Source organism: Trypanosoma melophagium (assembly GCF_022059095.1).
Source record: "Trypanosoma melophagium isolate St. Kilda chromosome Unknown ctg21segment0, whole genome shotgun sequence".
Classification (NCBI taxonomy): Eukaryota; Euglenozoa; class Kinetoplastea; order Trypanosomatida; family Trypanosomatidae; genus Trypanosoma; species Trypanosoma melophagium.
In genome coordinates, this window is record NW_027125151.1 from 198,039 (window position 1) to 213,239 (window position 15,201).

The 15,201-nt window shown below is 48.2% G+C and overlaps 5 protein-coding genes across 5 annotated transcripts; 3 read left to right on the forward strand and 2 right to left on the reverse strand.

The window, feature by feature from the left end:
- Positions 1–5,957: 5,957 nt before the first annotated feature.
- On the reverse strand, positions 5,958–6,668 carry LSM04_008522 (uncharacterized protein; the record flags this gene model as incomplete). The annotated part of the gene is made up of 2 exons (XM_067330922.1): positions 5,958–6,288; positions 6,631–6,668. The coding sequence occupies 2 exons, from the start codon at positions 6,666–6,668 to the stop codon at positions 5,958–5,960; spliced, it is 369 nt and encodes a 122-aa protein (XP_067192031.1).
- A 1,175-nt stretch (positions 6,669–7,843) lies between these two features.
- On the forward strand, positions 7,844–8,308 carry LSM04_007836 (uncharacterized protein; the record flags this gene model as incomplete). The annotated part of the gene is made up of 1 exon (XM_067330923.1): positions 7,844–8,308. The coding sequence occupies one exon, from the start codon at positions 7,844–7,846 to the stop codon at positions 8,306–8,308; it is 465 nt and encodes a 154-aa protein (XP_067192018.1).
- A 7-nt stretch (positions 8,309–8,315) lies between these two features.
- Positions 8,316–9,328, forward strand: LSM04_009247 (uncharacterized protein; the record flags this gene model as incomplete). Its single annotated transcript, XM_067330924.1, has 2 exons — positions 8,316–8,705; positions 8,798–9,328. The coding sequence occupies 2 exons, from the start codon at positions 8,316–8,318 to the stop codon at positions 9,326–9,328; spliced, it is 921 nt and encodes a 306-aa protein (XP_067192045.1).
- Positions 9,329–9,757: 429 nt separating this feature from the next.
- LSM04_003498 (uncharacterized protein) lies at positions 9,758–10,517 on the reverse strand (the record flags this gene model as incomplete). Its single annotated transcript, XM_067330925.1, has 2 exons — positions 9,758–9,972; positions 10,172–10,517. 2 exons carry the CDS (start codon positions 10,515–10,517, stop codon positions 9,758–9,760), a joined length of 561 nt encoding a protein of 186 aa, XP_067191928.1.
- A 1,850-nt stretch (positions 10,518–12,367) lies between these two features.
- Positions 12,368–15,073, forward strand: LSM04_004182 (WW domain; the record flags this gene model as incomplete). The annotated part of the gene is made up of 1 exon (XM_067330926.1): positions 12,368–15,073. One exon carries the CDS (start codon positions 12,368–12,370, stop codon positions 15,071–15,073), a length of 2,706 nt encoding a protein of 901 aa, XP_067191947.1.
- Between the last annotated feature and the right edge of the window lie 128 nt (positions 15,074–15,201).

Sequence of the window (15,201 nt, forward strand, 5' to 3'; positions counted from 1 at the left end):
TGTCCGCGCAAGACTGTTTTTGTAGCAGGCGCCAAACCCACCTTCGGATAACCCGAGCCAAATGTGCTCTTAAGAGGGCTTTGTTGCCTTGCAAAACTGATGTGACCTCTTCTTCCTGAAGCTTCGAAGAAGGCCAAGGCAGTGACCCGCCCACAAACTTCCGTACGTCAGAAATTTTGCCCTATCCAGGTTGTTTGGATCTTGTGAAACTTTCTGTTTTTCGCGTTTTTGAGCCGCAACGCCCCATCTCAACATCGTGCACCCCTATCCTTTTTTTTTTCGGAATCTGTCTCTAAAGGTTTTTGATCCCTAGCCGAAAAGATAAATCCCTGGGGCCTTCTTAGCCGCGAGCGGGTTCGACGGGCTGTGTGCGTGCTGTGGGGCGCCGTTTTTTGCTCGTTTAAAAACGGGAAATCGGGGTGGGCTTTTCCCGAGGCTCTGAGGCGTTGTAGTCTGCAAAGTGGCAAGTTTTTCTTTTTTATGATTACTTTTATTCCAAGAATTAGAACATCCACATGTGTTTCGCAATAAAGTTAACCACTTTGGCCAACGCCATTGCGTCTGGATTTTAGGTTGCTGCGAAAATAATTCTGATATCGCTTTTCTTTGTCATCGTGTGATTTGTATTTCTTAACGGAAGAGAAGTACTAGGTTGGCATTTGGCCTTTTACGTATTCAGCTTCTCTTTTTTTTATCGCGGCTTAATTTTATTATGATAGAAAGCACGTCAGAAAACACTAATAATTTGCGTGAAAAATGTCCAGTCTTGTGTTTTCTCAAAATAAGGATTACCGGTTTTTCTGGAGTCTTAGAGGGTTGCTTTCGTGTCCACATATCGCTTTCAGCCTTCTGTGGACGTTTTGGCGAACTTTACACCCAATCAAATCCAAACGACCAATTCGACGATTCACCGCGGCCACCATTTTCACGGTGGAAACTCCGGATGCTTCTTTTTTTGATAGCTCGCGAAAAGAATGATCGAGCCTTCCGCTGATATATTTTGTTATTATCCCCTCTTCTCTACAGTCTGCTAAATGTAAGTTTCCGGAAAAAAGTAAATTTACAAACAAGTATAATACCAACTACAACCCGTCAGCCTTATTCCGAAGCGGAATGGATGACCAGCACGCGGGCGTTCTTGGATTTTGTGCGCCAGAATGGACATACGGCCTTTTCTTTCGAATTTTCTCCACCCGAGGCTCAGCATTTAAAGTATCGCTTTGATGCTATTCTAACGTTGGAAAACGACATACTCATCGCTAAGCTGGGTCAAAATCGATCTATGAGTTGGGAGGCGTTGCGTACCTCCATTATAAGTTTTACGGTGCCACGGAATACAAATTTTCTGCAGGCTTTTGAATAGGCACGAGCACGATTCAGCGAAGAATGGGCAGCGCTGGAACAAAGAGAGCCGCCTATGCATCAGGGATATCAAAACGCTCAAGCCGCAACTGCAGGATCAGCAGTACCGTTTTCACCAATGCGTCAGTGTGCAATTCCAGGAATTGTAGAATCAAATGGCACAAGTTCGCCAGGAGGCGAAGGCTGCAAAAATGCAACTGGCAGATATTCAGGCAAAGTTGGGTCACGCAAATACGCAAGTTACAGGAATGGAAACAAAGCTGGCTCAATTAGGAGAGCAACTGAGAATAGCTCACGAAAATGTGACAAGGTTACACGCGCAACCGGCAGAAGGGCAGGGGCGATTATCGCAAGCACTGGCGCAGACGCCAACCGCGCACGACGAATTGTTGCAGGGACAGCGGCAGCTGGCAGAATTACGGGCGCAAGGGTTCCAGTTTCAGGCGGAAAAGGGTGAAATGCTAGCGCAACTCGCGTCAGCCAGGGAAAACTCAGTCAAAGAGAAAAGCAAAACGAAGAGTTATTATGCCAATTAGGCCAGTAGACCCCAAAGAAAATGGGATGGGACACACAGCATTGGCCCACCAACCGCCCACACACCCACAAAGGAAGCACGAAAAGAATGGCCTGAGTGGACGACACCGATGGGTTACGAGGAAAGCCCAAAAGAGGTTTTCCGGGGAACGCAAGAACAAAGCCAACCGGTTTGTACCGAATATGTACGACCAGAAGAGCGCATCAGAACATTTGAAGGAATGATGGATTATTTACTGCAGACTTCACTAACCCAATTGGTGGCGGCATACCGGGAAATCTTTCCTATGCCAGCAAATCCTGGGCCAGCCTATAATGATGCATGGAATAATTTTTTGCAATGGGCCAACACCATTCGTAATGAAGGAATGTCGAATCAACAGTTACGCTTCGGAAGCCAGTTATACACCGAACTCAGGGTTATTCAGGCAGCAAAGGATTTTCCAGGAGCGAAGATGCAGGATATCAAGGAGGCCATTGCTCAGCCTTTAAAAAGAGAGAATCCATTCATCCAAGCAGCTATGAAGTTTTGTAAGAAACAGTCGGCACCATCACTCAGCAAGGCACACTGTTTCAGATGCGATCGCATCGGGCATTACAGCTTTACGTGCCGGGTGCAATTGCAACGAGAGGCCTTTAAACCAAGAAACGATATTCGGCCCGGAAGCAGTGAATGCCGGGGCCAAGGGATGATGGGATATCAACGAAAGTTAGATATTCAGGATAGGATTCGCCAACAAACCACCGTGGTTTTCTTCCAACCACACATCCGAAAGGTGACAGAAGGTATCATAACAGGAAATATACAGAAACACGCCACACAACTACACCAACGGCAAGTATTATTTCCATCATCAACACTTCCCCCCACGGACGACATCTATAAACGATTTTACTATAATACCCGCACCTTCCCATAATCCGTACATTCTGGCGCTGGCTTCCGAGGTCAACCGGATCGCCAAACGCGTGTGGACCCGCACAACATGGGAACAACGGGGATCCATATTGCGAAGATTCATAAAGTTCGTGATACAAAACAAATTGGAAATGACGGAAATAACATTCCACTATTTATTATAAGTTTGCAATTGGCAAAGGACAGCGCGATCCAATACACGCGCACACTGATCACCATGTTGGCATCAGGGAGAACGCCCACTCAAATGTTTCTGGCAGGCCTCCAAAAGGCAGCGGCTGCGGATCCCATGAAACAAGCACGACCAATGTTAAGATGGGAATTGGATGTGATAAGCGATACTCTTACAAAGGAAAGGGATCGAGTGGCTTTACGACTGGCATGGTTGACAGCCAGCCGTTGGGGAGAAATAGCAAAACTCCAAAAACAAAATTTTGCACCGCAGGCAGAGAACCCAGCAGCCATAATAGTGGATTGGGGAGCCTTACCCAAAACATTCAAGATCGGGCCACAAAGGGCAGCGAGGCACGCAGCCATCGGAGGAGAAGATGCGCGAAGGATAAAAGCAGTCGTGAAAGAAATGAAGGGCGACGAAAAGTTAACGACACTAACCACAAAAGACATGGAGAATATCCTTCGCCCGTATGGAATGGCAGATCGCTCCATAACGAGAGGGGCGCCAGCACACGCCGCGGCAGCAGTGGTCGAGCACGATCCCGATCCACGACCGCTTACAGAGCTGGGAAACGCTCAGATCCCCTGGAACTCCCGCGAAGCACGGTACGATATCTCGGCCATTGGGCCGCAACCATAAACAAGCCAGTGCAACCGACATCATTGATGTAAAGGATTTGGAAAAATGGGCAAAAGAAAAATGGACAATACCAGAACCTGTAAAACAAGTGGTTTGTGCACCATTCAAGGGGCACAATATACTGCGACGATCGCACCGCACCAGAGTGGCAACGCGAGAAGAAAAAGAATTACCGTTGCAACAAATAGACGTGGAAACATTGCCCTCCAAATGGATTAGGGAACGGATGAACGAGAGAGCCAAAAGCCGTTGGGACGAGGCATGGGGCACTATGAAAAACACAGAAGCGCATTTAAAGAAACGTGAATCCAATTTAAGAATTAACAGCGCTGACGCACAGCGTATGGAGGAAGCAGGAATTATATTTGCACCTTCTTCGCACCCAACTGCAGGGTGGGTAGTTTCCATTTGCGGTGGTGGAGGGCAAACCGTCAGGGCGGAGAAATGGATTTATTGCTTGGTCGAGGGCAAAGGGTGCCCAGAATGATTGCGAGGCTGATGTGCCTTTGGGAAAAATTCCACGGTACCTGGATGTGGTTTATGGCGATGCTGCAACATTATTTGATTTAAAGACATCTTTTTTCCAGGCGGCCTTGCCATTTGGCATGCGGGCAAGTTTCCGTTGCCGCACGGAATCGGGGGAATTAGTGGAGTTCACTCGCCTTCCCATGGGCTATAAATGTGGTCCTGGGGTTTTAAATGCCATTGCAGGGGTTTTGGCCGGCGATCCGGAAATGGTATTGCCGCAGTGCTTGGCGCCAAAAGGATCAAACATCCACTTGTGGATTGATAATATCGGAATAAGTGGTCCACACGGAAAGGTACAATCTTGGGGACGCCACACCATACATAACATGCAAAGCTGTGGAGCCACGATTGGGGAGCGGCAGTTGCACAAAAAGGAATGCGATTTCACCGGGGCGCATTTCAACCACAAGGAACCGCACGGTCTCCCCAAGCCAGAAGGCAATAGAAAGGTTGCAAGGGGCACCGCCGCTAGAAACGACGGCGGTTGAAGAATTGGAGAGCACGGCTTCCCGCATGATGCTCGCGGCGGGGGTTGGGGGCGAATCCCTTTTCCCGTATTGTTTCTTCTTAAAGATATTGCGTGGGCGATTGTCACGCTTGAATCGGGGTTTATCGCGGCCACAAGGCCCAGCGAATTTATCACCCAAGGCGAAAGGCATGGGGGAAATTTGACGCAAAGATTATTGGCGAGCGAGCCGGTTCACCCATCACAGCAGTTGCCCTCTACAGCAACGCTGGCAGCAGACGCCTCTATGTGCGGATGGGGGCGTTATCGTTCAAGGGTGTGGGGAAGTTTTGGCGGCAGGGGGTGCGTGGGAGCACTCACCTCGCACGATTTCCCAGGCAGAGGCACGAGCCTTTCATCTAGCGTTGCGCAGTTTTAAAGTGCATTTGACAGGGCCACTGGATATTCGCGTTGATAACGCAACGGTTATGCACATCATGGTAAAAGGGAACGCGCATTTGCAGGCATTAGTTGCGGAGGCTGGTGCCATAGCCAAAGTTTCACATTCGCACGGTATACGTGCTACTTTGATTTACGCGGCTTCAGAGCAAATCCAGCGGATGGAATATCTAGAAGGAAAAACATCAAAAAATTAGACGTAGTGAAGGGGTGGAATTTGCGATGGGGAGAGCGGGGAGCAGGTTAAAAGGGCTTCTCAGGACTTCCATTTCGTCAATTCTGTCATTTGTTAGGAAAGAATTATAGAGGGAAGATGTTGGGAAGCATTTGTGTTCTCAGAAAAAGATTGGTTCTTGCAGAAAATTATTTTAGTCCTTTTGTTCCTTCTATTTTATTTTATTTATTAAGCGGGGAGCAAGGTTTAGATTATTCTTTGGGGTTTCTTTCTCGAACCACCGCAGTCCCGAAAAAACCAAGGGACTGGCGGAGCGCCCCCCGCAAACGCGCAGCCACCACACAGCTTTTGCCGGGGCGAAGGCCGGAGCCGTGCTTCAGGAAGCCGCGGCGTTGGTCAAACAAAAACCCCAGCGCGCGAGTCGGCGGGGCAATAGTGCAAACTGCGGCCCGGTATCGTGTTCTGCCTTGGTGGGGCGCGGGCGTTTGCCAGGATGTCGGAAAAAAGAACGGGAAAAAGGACACCCACAGCGGTAGAACCAGCGAGGGGGGAGGCTTATAAGGGTTTTTAACGCTCTAAAAGAGGACCGATCTGGAGTTCTTTTTATTCCTTTCTTGGCTATGTGCGCGGGTTGCTCTCGTGTTCCCTGGGGGTTTGAAGTTGTCATGGTCCTCCTTGCCAAAAATTGAAGGAAACGAGAATAAGAAACGAAAAAATAAAGTCAATCCATTTCGCAACCAACGCCCATTCCCGCGAGAGGCAAATTAATTCCAAACACCGTAGTTTTTGAAATGGCTTTTAAAGAAGCCAGCGGAATCCCAGCGAAAACCCTCCAATAAAAACGCACATTTGCAAACGGGTGTTTTTCTCCTTTTCCGATGGCTTGGCGGGCCCCGCGCCCCCATTTCCCCAAGGACGCCGCGGCGCCAAGGACCAGCACCCCACGGGATTCAACCCATCCCCGGGCTGGGCCGGCCCCCTTAGCGGGGGTGCTCTTCCCGAGCGGTGCTCGCTGGTTTGCCTGCGCCCGTTTTGCGCGCCGTTCCGCGCCGCTCGTGCTGGGCCCCGGTCGGGTTCGGGGTGGTTCTTGGCGCCCCGATTTCGATCGGCCGGGCAGCAGTATCACCTGTACCAAGCTACCGCTGAGCGGTGGTGTGGAGGAAAATCCCGGCCCTTCCCTGCGAGGTATGCAGTGGAACTCAGCTGGACTTACCCAGGCCAAGAGGCTTGCTCTCCACAAAACCCTGGTTGAGGAAAACTTGTCATTCGGCCTTCTAAGCGAGACGAAAATGTCTTGTGCGGAAGTGTCGAGTTTCACAATCGCCGTTTATCAACATCATGGAGTGTCCCGCCCCTCTAAAGGTGGCGGCGCTTCGATTCTGGTTCGTGAAGACCTGCCGGTGGAAGCGGGATCGTCTGTTGTGGCGAGCATTGGGTATACTCACGCAACGATCCACTTGACAGAAGGGCTGGCGCCCTCAGTGACGTCAGCATACTTCCCCCCAGGGAGATCATTTACAGCATCGCAACTGGACGCGCTCTTGGGGAGTCTGATATTGCCGATTACGATAAAGGTAACGTTTCCCAGAAATAAGAAACGTCAGCGAGACTCGTCGCCACCGGAACGTGAGGACCACGGCAAGGTAAAGTGCGGTATGTGTAAGAAGTTCTACGCCAACATGCCTTCACTCGCCATTCACTGCAGAAATTTTCGCCATGGCGAAGGCATGCCTGCCAAAGGGGCAACCAAATCCTCCCGAAGCAAGGGCGAGAACATAAGAGACCTTGCGACCCTGATTTGCCCCACATGCAACAGACAATGCATGAGCAGATCAGGCCTCACACAACACCGCATGTCTCAACATGGGTATCGGCATATTCGCGCGCATACTAGCCAACGCACCGGCTGCGAAGAAACAGCGCTGCATCTCTTGAGTTGCCCCGCCCTTCGTCCATTGCAAATAAAGTATGCTATAACAGATATCCCTCTCCAGAAACTGTGCTTTTCCAAACAGCTAGCCCAGTTCCTTCTGGCAGTGGAGCGGAACTATGCGATACCACAGACTTCGCGGTCCAGAACCCCTACGCCTCCTGCCTCCGCCCTGTAAGGCCAGCGACGGGCTCGACCATGGAATCCCTGAAAGGATTAGTCTCAAGAGGCGCTTGCCGCGAACCCCAACAAGCAACAAAAAACAGAGGAGATCATTTAGGCCCAATCATTAAATAAAAACCAAAAATAACAAAAATTAATAACAAAAGGAGAGTGGCCGACGGGCTCTGGGAAAGGATGGTGGGAGCAGAGAATCTCTCGCAGGCTGTTGACCGCGCATGGGCTGGTTATAACAATAAAATAAAACAAAACTTGAAAATAACAAAACTCAAACAATAAAAACCCCAAAATAACAAAATAAATATTACAAGAGCTTGAGAATCCCACAAAACGAAGGGATTTTTCTCTCAAACACCGCCCTTCATAGACAGCGACCTTGGTGCTCTACGGCGAGAAGCTGATAGCCGCACCGTTGGGGTAAAACCCATAAAGGCGGGAGGAATAAAAAAAAAAAGAAAAAAAAAAATGGGCGCGAAAACGGTTCCCCGCAGCCGGTTATGGCAAAAGGCGCTCCCGCGGACCGGGGTGTAAAGAAAAACCCGCCCGCCGCCCGCGCCTCTCCCATCCCGGAGCGGCGGCCCATCAGCTTTTTTTGGCCTTTGCTCCGGCGTTTTCTTGACTTTCGCACGCCGCCCGCCAACGCGGCGAGAAGCGGCAGCCGAGGGCTGGGCGGGAAACATGGATTTTTTGTGTTTTTTTTTTTTTATTCGCGCGAGATTTCCGTGAGGCCGGAGGGCGTCTGCCGGGCCACACCGTCCGGAGGCATTTGGCGGATCCGGGCGCTAGATGCGGGCAGCCGCCCACAACAATGCGAGGCCCAGCCGCGCAAACAGGCCAACGCCGATTCTTATTCTCAGGGGTGGTCAGGGGCTCTTTCGTTTGGGTTTCCTCGCCCCGCCGCTCCGCTGGGCAGGAGTCCGGCCCCGGCCCCGGTCCTGCGCTCCAAAGCGGCGTTTTCCTAGGGTTGCAATGCTCTTGACCCATGTGTCGGCGCACCGTGGTGGTTCCGACGCTCCTTTTGTCAACGGGCCGGATCTTTCATACTCATCCGCCGCGCGGCGTCCCAAAACAGATCGCGCCTGTACGCGCGCAACCGCTCACCGAGGAATCGGTGCTAAAACGCAAAGTTTTCTCAGCAGGGAGTATTTGCGGCAAAGGAATCCACTTTGCAGGGCGGTGGGAAGGGAAAGAGAACCAGCAAGTGCTGGCGCTCCACAGGGGGTGCGCCGCCGTGAAAAACCAACCGCGACCGCCATCCGGGAACAAGCGGAAGCCCCACGGATTTCGCTCCGTAGCTACATACTGGCGCTCTCGCTCCGGCGCCGACTGCGTCTAAAAGCGCTCCGTTCAGATATACCGGTGCGGCAACTCCAGATTTGAGGCCGGGCTCCAATGAACCATTTGCCTATAGTTCACGGCGATTTCTCGATGGCAGGAGGGGGCGCCGACAGAGAAAGCGGCGGCAGAACCACCGTTTGCAGGCCCATAACTCCACCGCATCCGGATCCCCCGCCCCCATTCCTACAAGCATCTTATGGAACGGAGTTCGGGATGCAAGCTTTGATGTGGACACTTTCAAAGGAGCATGGGGGTTTCAAGCGCAAGGTCAGGGGACACCTTGGCGTTGGTGCATCGCGCGGCTTTCCGAAAAGGCGCCCCGGGGATCCCACCTTTGCGCTTTCCCATGGGGCCCCTCACGCGTCTCGTGCCGCGGCTTGCGCTTGAGACTGTGTGCTAATACGGTGGTTCCTATCGGGGCGGGTTCACCAAAACCAGTGCATCTTCTGCGCGGCCACCTCTGGATACGCCAGCAATGGATTTGCACGCCTTGTTCCGGTCAACGGCCGGGGTTGATCCAGAAACGGGGGATGCATCCCAGCACCGCACTTACGATGACATACGTAGCTTTTGCTCGGCGCGGAGCGGGAAAAAAGCTCGTAGGATGTCTCCCCTCGGCCCCTGTCTGTGGCAAACGCTGGTGACCCTCCTTGCTTGTTGTGGCCGCATGGGCGGGCATACCACGGTTATTCTGAAATGCAATTCCCAGAAGATTTGGTTGCCACCCCACCGTTAACGGAGCGCCTTTGCGAAGTATTGAAACGGGGACCCTGTCTTTTGGCGCCAAAGAATGTGTATTTCGTTTTAGCGGCACTTACCTTCCATGAAATATCTTTTCGACCAGGCCACCGCTGCGTTAATACCTTCCTGCAGCGTCGTTTCGATGGGCGTTCTGTTCTGATGGCAGGCGGCAGGCGTTGGGTTGCCCGCGAAGAAGCCATGGTAAAGCAGAAGTATTCTGGCGAGGCGGACGCTGAGGGAATTCATAACGGTAATGGCCACAAGGAACCCTGAAATAGTTCCTTGCAAAGGCTCACGCGTTAGGGCTTCCGAGGATGAGGAGAGCCGTGGATTCACACTACCGCTGATCTCTTGTCAAGGAAAGTCGCGGCCCAGCAAGTAATTTGCAGAGGCATCGGGGGGCGACAAATGTCTAGAATAGCCTTGCCATAATCGATTGTATCAAACGCTTTTGCATAGCATAGACAGACTTCTACTGCACGGTCGTCGGCACAGCCGCCTCGCAATGAAACCCGTAAATGCAGCAGCTGGTCAAGAGTGGATCGTCCTGGGGGAAATTCAGGTTGTTGAGATTTGAGCGCAACAGTTCAATGCGATACCTTATTCTGACCGCAAGCATTCTTTGCACTACTTTACGAAAACGGCTCGTGAGTATGATGGGGCGACAGGAGTCCGGTTCCGTCGTTCTTTTTAGTTGGTTTTGAAATAGGTACAACAGTTCCTCATCTCCAGGTTTGCGGAACCACCCCTCTGCGGAGGCTCTTGCCAAATAGTCTTGGGACTGAGCGCTGTGATGCTCGGACCAGGTGGCGTCATGCCTCGCCATGTCTCGCGTTTGGCCCGGGGGCTGGCCCCAAGGGTAGCTGTTAAGAGGCCAGGGCATGCTTCACGATGCCCTGGGTGTAAGGTCTCTGCGTTGCGTCTTTCAAAGGCGGCGGAGGATGTGAGCCTGGATGGTGTTGCGCGTTCCCGGGGCGCACTCCGTTGGGGTGGTTTGCATGCTGGTGTTTGCTGGGTCCGGTTCCGCATACCTTCATGGCCGGGGTGCAAACGCTCGGCGTGCGGTGTGTCAACTGCCCCCGCTTGAGGCATCTAGTTGGGGGCGGAGTGTGCCCCAGCTGTTTGTGGACACCGCCCGTGGTGACGCTGTGCGTCTTCATATGGGGTTCTGAGCTCCCGGGGAGCGCAGTGCTTCGGTTGTGATTTTGTTTAGGTAGGTTGGTTCACAAGTCCAGAGGGGTGATTGGCGGCTGTTGCCAGCTGGTGCTCTTGGATTGGCGGCTTTCCCAATCCCAGATACTGTTTCTCTCTCTATTTCTTCTATGCTCGCAATGCCTCTTTTGACCCGGGAGGGGTGCTCGGTTAAAAGGCGATATTTGCGCCAGTGTGCCTTCTACCGTGGCCATGGGGTTCGGGAGGAACATGGAATTTCTCTTGGTGTTTGGTCATCTCCAATGCACACGTCGCACATGACAATGCAGTGATCGCTGTCCGGGGAGGGATCTTGCTTCGCCCAAGCCAAGGCGTTTAGAAACGCGAGGGGGCGACCTCCGCGCGCCGACCCCGGGAAGGCCCGGCGGGAAGACGAAAGGGCAAGAAAAAAAAAAAAACCGGATTTCTTAGAGCGGCTGGCGTCGCGGGTGTTCTTGTTGTGTTCGCGCGGGTGCCGGGGGCGATTCTGTCTTGGAGTTCAGGCGCGCGTTGTGGGGATGGCTGTCGGCGTTTGTTTGGGCGGATGATTTCTCTCTTTCGCGGCCGGTGTTGCTTTTGGGGGAGCGGAGGGTTGTCGTTGCATGGAGAGGTGGCGCGGAGGCTATTTTATCTTCTTTTTGTTTTGCTTGCCTCTCTTTTGGGTGGTGTGATATGGGCGGTGGCTGGTTTCTGAATAAGCGGTTTCACTTGTGAATGTGAATGTTTTTTTTTTCATCTGGCACGATATTTGCTGTTGGATGGGGTTGTAGGATCTTCATTGAATATGTTGTAACTGTTTTCTTTCTTTGTGTGTGTTTGTGGCTGTGGTCCTTTGATTTTTATTAAAATTACCAGTTCTTCTCCATTGTGGTTTAAGGGCCTTATGAATTCTGATGGTACTCAGTATATTCTGTTTGGAAATATAATAACTGGTAGTTTGAACGTTGTTAACTTTTTTTTTCTTTTTCGAATTGTTTGATGATCCCTTAAAAAAAAAATCCTTGTTTCTCTTTCTTTCTCTCTCTCTATCTTTGCGAGGGATGCAAGTATTCGTACCGAAAATTTGTTTGGCTTATCTCTGTAATTCTATGACGGACGTTTGCAAGCTAATGCTGGGTGGTTGAGGCGTATCGGGTTTTATTTATTTATTTTTTTTTTAAACAGGCGAACTCCTTTCTGGATTTAATTGGAAAAATTCAAAGTGTTTTTTTTTCTGTTGTGCCAATGTTTTTTTTGTGCCAAAAATAGAATTGCTGCCGGTATTTATTTCTTTTCTTCGATCAGCAGCAGAGAAACATGGCTTAAATTGTTTTTTTTTATCGTGTTCTAATTTTTTCTCCTTCCCACTTTCTTAATATTTTATCCTCAGAGAATACACGGACAAGGGTTTTTTGCTCTCATAGCGTGTGGGGACGAGATGGATTGATAAGAAAAAAGAGAAAACAAAAATAGAATGGTGTTTGTGTTTTGTTCTGCGTTGGAAAGAAATAAATTGTTTTTTTTTCTTTTCTTTTCTACCTCGTCGGGTAACTGGTTTTCTTGTTGAATTATTCAGGTCCGAAAGGATATGCCTTAAGTAGCGGTTTAATTGAGATTAATTTAATTAAACCCATGTTTTAATTAATCAATACCACTTTTCGCTCTTGAAAAGTGTAATCATTCCCTTTTTTTCCCTTTGTATTTTTTTCCTAATGGTAGTGCATCCTTCTGGTTCTTTGAGGAAGAAAGAGAAATAGCATCCCATAGAGTCGATGTCGGTTGTTTTGGAAAATGTACCGAACGAAAACTACGAGCCCTCAGAAGTGGAGTTGATGGAGTATGGCAAATGGCTTGGTATGGAACTTCCTGCAGATAAACCTTTTCTTTGGATTGCCAGGGAGGGGTTAAAAGCTCCGCTCCCAGAGCATTGGAAAGCCTGCCGAAGTGAAAAAGGAGAACTGTATTACTTTAATTTTAAAACAGGAGAGAGCAGTTGGGATCATCCTTTGGATGATCAATTTAGGGAATTACTACGGAGTGAAAAGAAAAATCCAAGTCCTCGAAGTGTTGCTAACGGAGCTAAACCGAAACCGTTGCAATCCAAGAAAGTTGGGGAAACCTTAATTGACAAAACAAACTCCAACGAGCAACCTGTATCTTTACAAGGGGGTAACTCTAAAATACATGCCCTAAAAAGGCTCAAATTGAAAAAGGAACTTCCAGCTGATCTTAAGTTAGAGATAAAATCAGGGGCTGAGTCTAGTTCTGATCTAAGCTCAAGGGGATTGGGGGTATCAAGTCCTAAGGAAGAAATCACGGATATGGGATGTAAAATATTTAAGCAATCAACTGAAAAAATAACCTTAAATAAAAATGGAGAATCTTTAGATTCAGCAAAGAATGCCTTTATCTCAGATTTGGAGGAGAAGTTGCAGCGTTTTCAGAGCGAAAAACTAAAGGAACATCAGATTACGAAAGATGAATACGAGACAAGGTTGAAAGAATCTTGGAATCGCTCTCGAAAGCGTTTAGAAGAAGAATACGAAAAAAAATTGAAGGATCTAAAAGATGAGTTAGAAAAAAAATTCCGTACAGAGAAAAATAGATTAGAAGAGGATCATGTTACACATATTCAGCAATTAAATGATGAATTTACTGCGAAATTTGAGGAAGAAGCCAGACAGATACGTCAACATCTTAATGAAAAGTATGAACGAGAAAAAAATGATACGGAAGAACGATTTCGTATGGAAGTAGAAGATATCCAAAAAAATAGAAGCAAAGAATTGGAAAAATTGCGAATTTCAGAGAATCAAGGTTTAGATGCGATGAATGATAATACGGAGGGCTTAAAAGAGACTACAAGAAGTTTTATTGACACATATAAAAAGGCGCATGATGCATTCATTGGCGTTCTTGTGGAGACCAATTTAAAGTACTCAAATTACGGCAAAATAGCGGTTGCACGACTTACAGAGTCTGCCAAAGAGTCTTACCAAAGGGAAATAAATTCTATTAAAGATTGTTATTACTCAGAAATAGAAGATATAAAGCGCAAATTTGCAGCAGATATTGTACTTTTACAAAAAGAAAAAGAGGAATTGGCAAAAGAAAAAGCAGAGCTTGAAGAAGAATATAAAACATATTTGAGAGAAAAAGCAGAAATACTGGAAGATGAAAAAGCGAAATTTTCTTTCTCACATGAATCTAAAGGTGGAACACAAACTCTTCACGAATCAGGTCAAGTACAGGTTATGATAGAAAAATGCCCTAATACGGCAGTTCAAACGAAAGAGCGAGGTGATCAAGATAATAATGCTCTGACAAGTCCTCGGTCAGAAAAAGAGGTGCTTGAATCCGTTGTGGCATTCATGAAGGAGAACCAGAAAAAAGAATTAGAAGAAGTTAAAAAAGATTTGAGAAAGCGCGCTGAAGAAGAATTGAAGGCGGCTTTTAATGATATGATGCAAGAACACCGTCACATGTTTGTTGGGTCTGTAACCGAAGGTAAAGATGAGGTGCTCTCTCTTCAAGGAGTTGAGAAAGTTCCGTTGGAGTTAAAAACAGATGATAAAGAGTATGAGAGGTCTGCTACTGTTTCTCCTGAAATAATTAGAAAAGGCGATCTCACAGCTCTTCTTACGGAAGCACTTCGTACAGTATTTGCTGGTTCACCATTTATTATACCTTCACCAACGAATGGTGATGATACCACAAAGAAATCCCCTGGTTGCTCTGAAGCAATTCCTATTCCTCCATTTTTTGAAACAAAAGAACCTAATTTAGAACGGCGTGTAGATACATTTCCTGTTTCTTTTCAGGAGCAAAAAGCCCTTCTGGCAGGTGAAAGATATCGAATAGGAGAAGGGAAAAGGTTTGTAGAAAATCAGCGTACGGGTTTAGAACAGCGACGATTTCAACTTAAAACGGCAAGACATCAGTGGAAACAGGATGTAATAGCTGCTAAAAAAGAAGGAATACGCTCTTCTTCTAGAGAAGGACAATTACTCAACAAGTTACGAATTACATTGGAAAATCAAGCAAAAGGTCTAGAGCATGATGAGGCTATTCTCCGAGATAGTGAAAGATGGCTTCTCATGAAAGAACAGATGGTGCAACAAATGGAGCGACAAATTAATGAATTGGAGGGAAGAAAAACACGTGATACATCTACCAACAGTTTAGATACGGTGGCTCTTATGACGAGTTTTTTTAAACCAACAACCAGAACGGCAGATTGGTATCCACAAGAGAAAGAACCCATGCGAGAAGTTGTACACACAAGAACATTAAGTCCAATGTATGGAAAGACTCTGGATAAAATAGCAAGACGTTTAGAGGAAGTTACTTCAATGATGAATATCCAGAAACGCAAACGAGGTTTCTCTATAACTCATGGCAATATAGGGCGACGCCGATCTGGTCAAGAATTGACAAATGGAGTGGAGTTTATTCTCAAGGAGAATCGGGAATTTTAGATGACTTGATTTGTTTGTAATTTTTTTTTATTGCCTTTTATTCTTCGGGACTTTTTGCTCTTAATGGGCATGCTTTAAGATATCCATACCTGAAGGAGGAGAGGACGAAAAGACTTCCGAAAAGGATT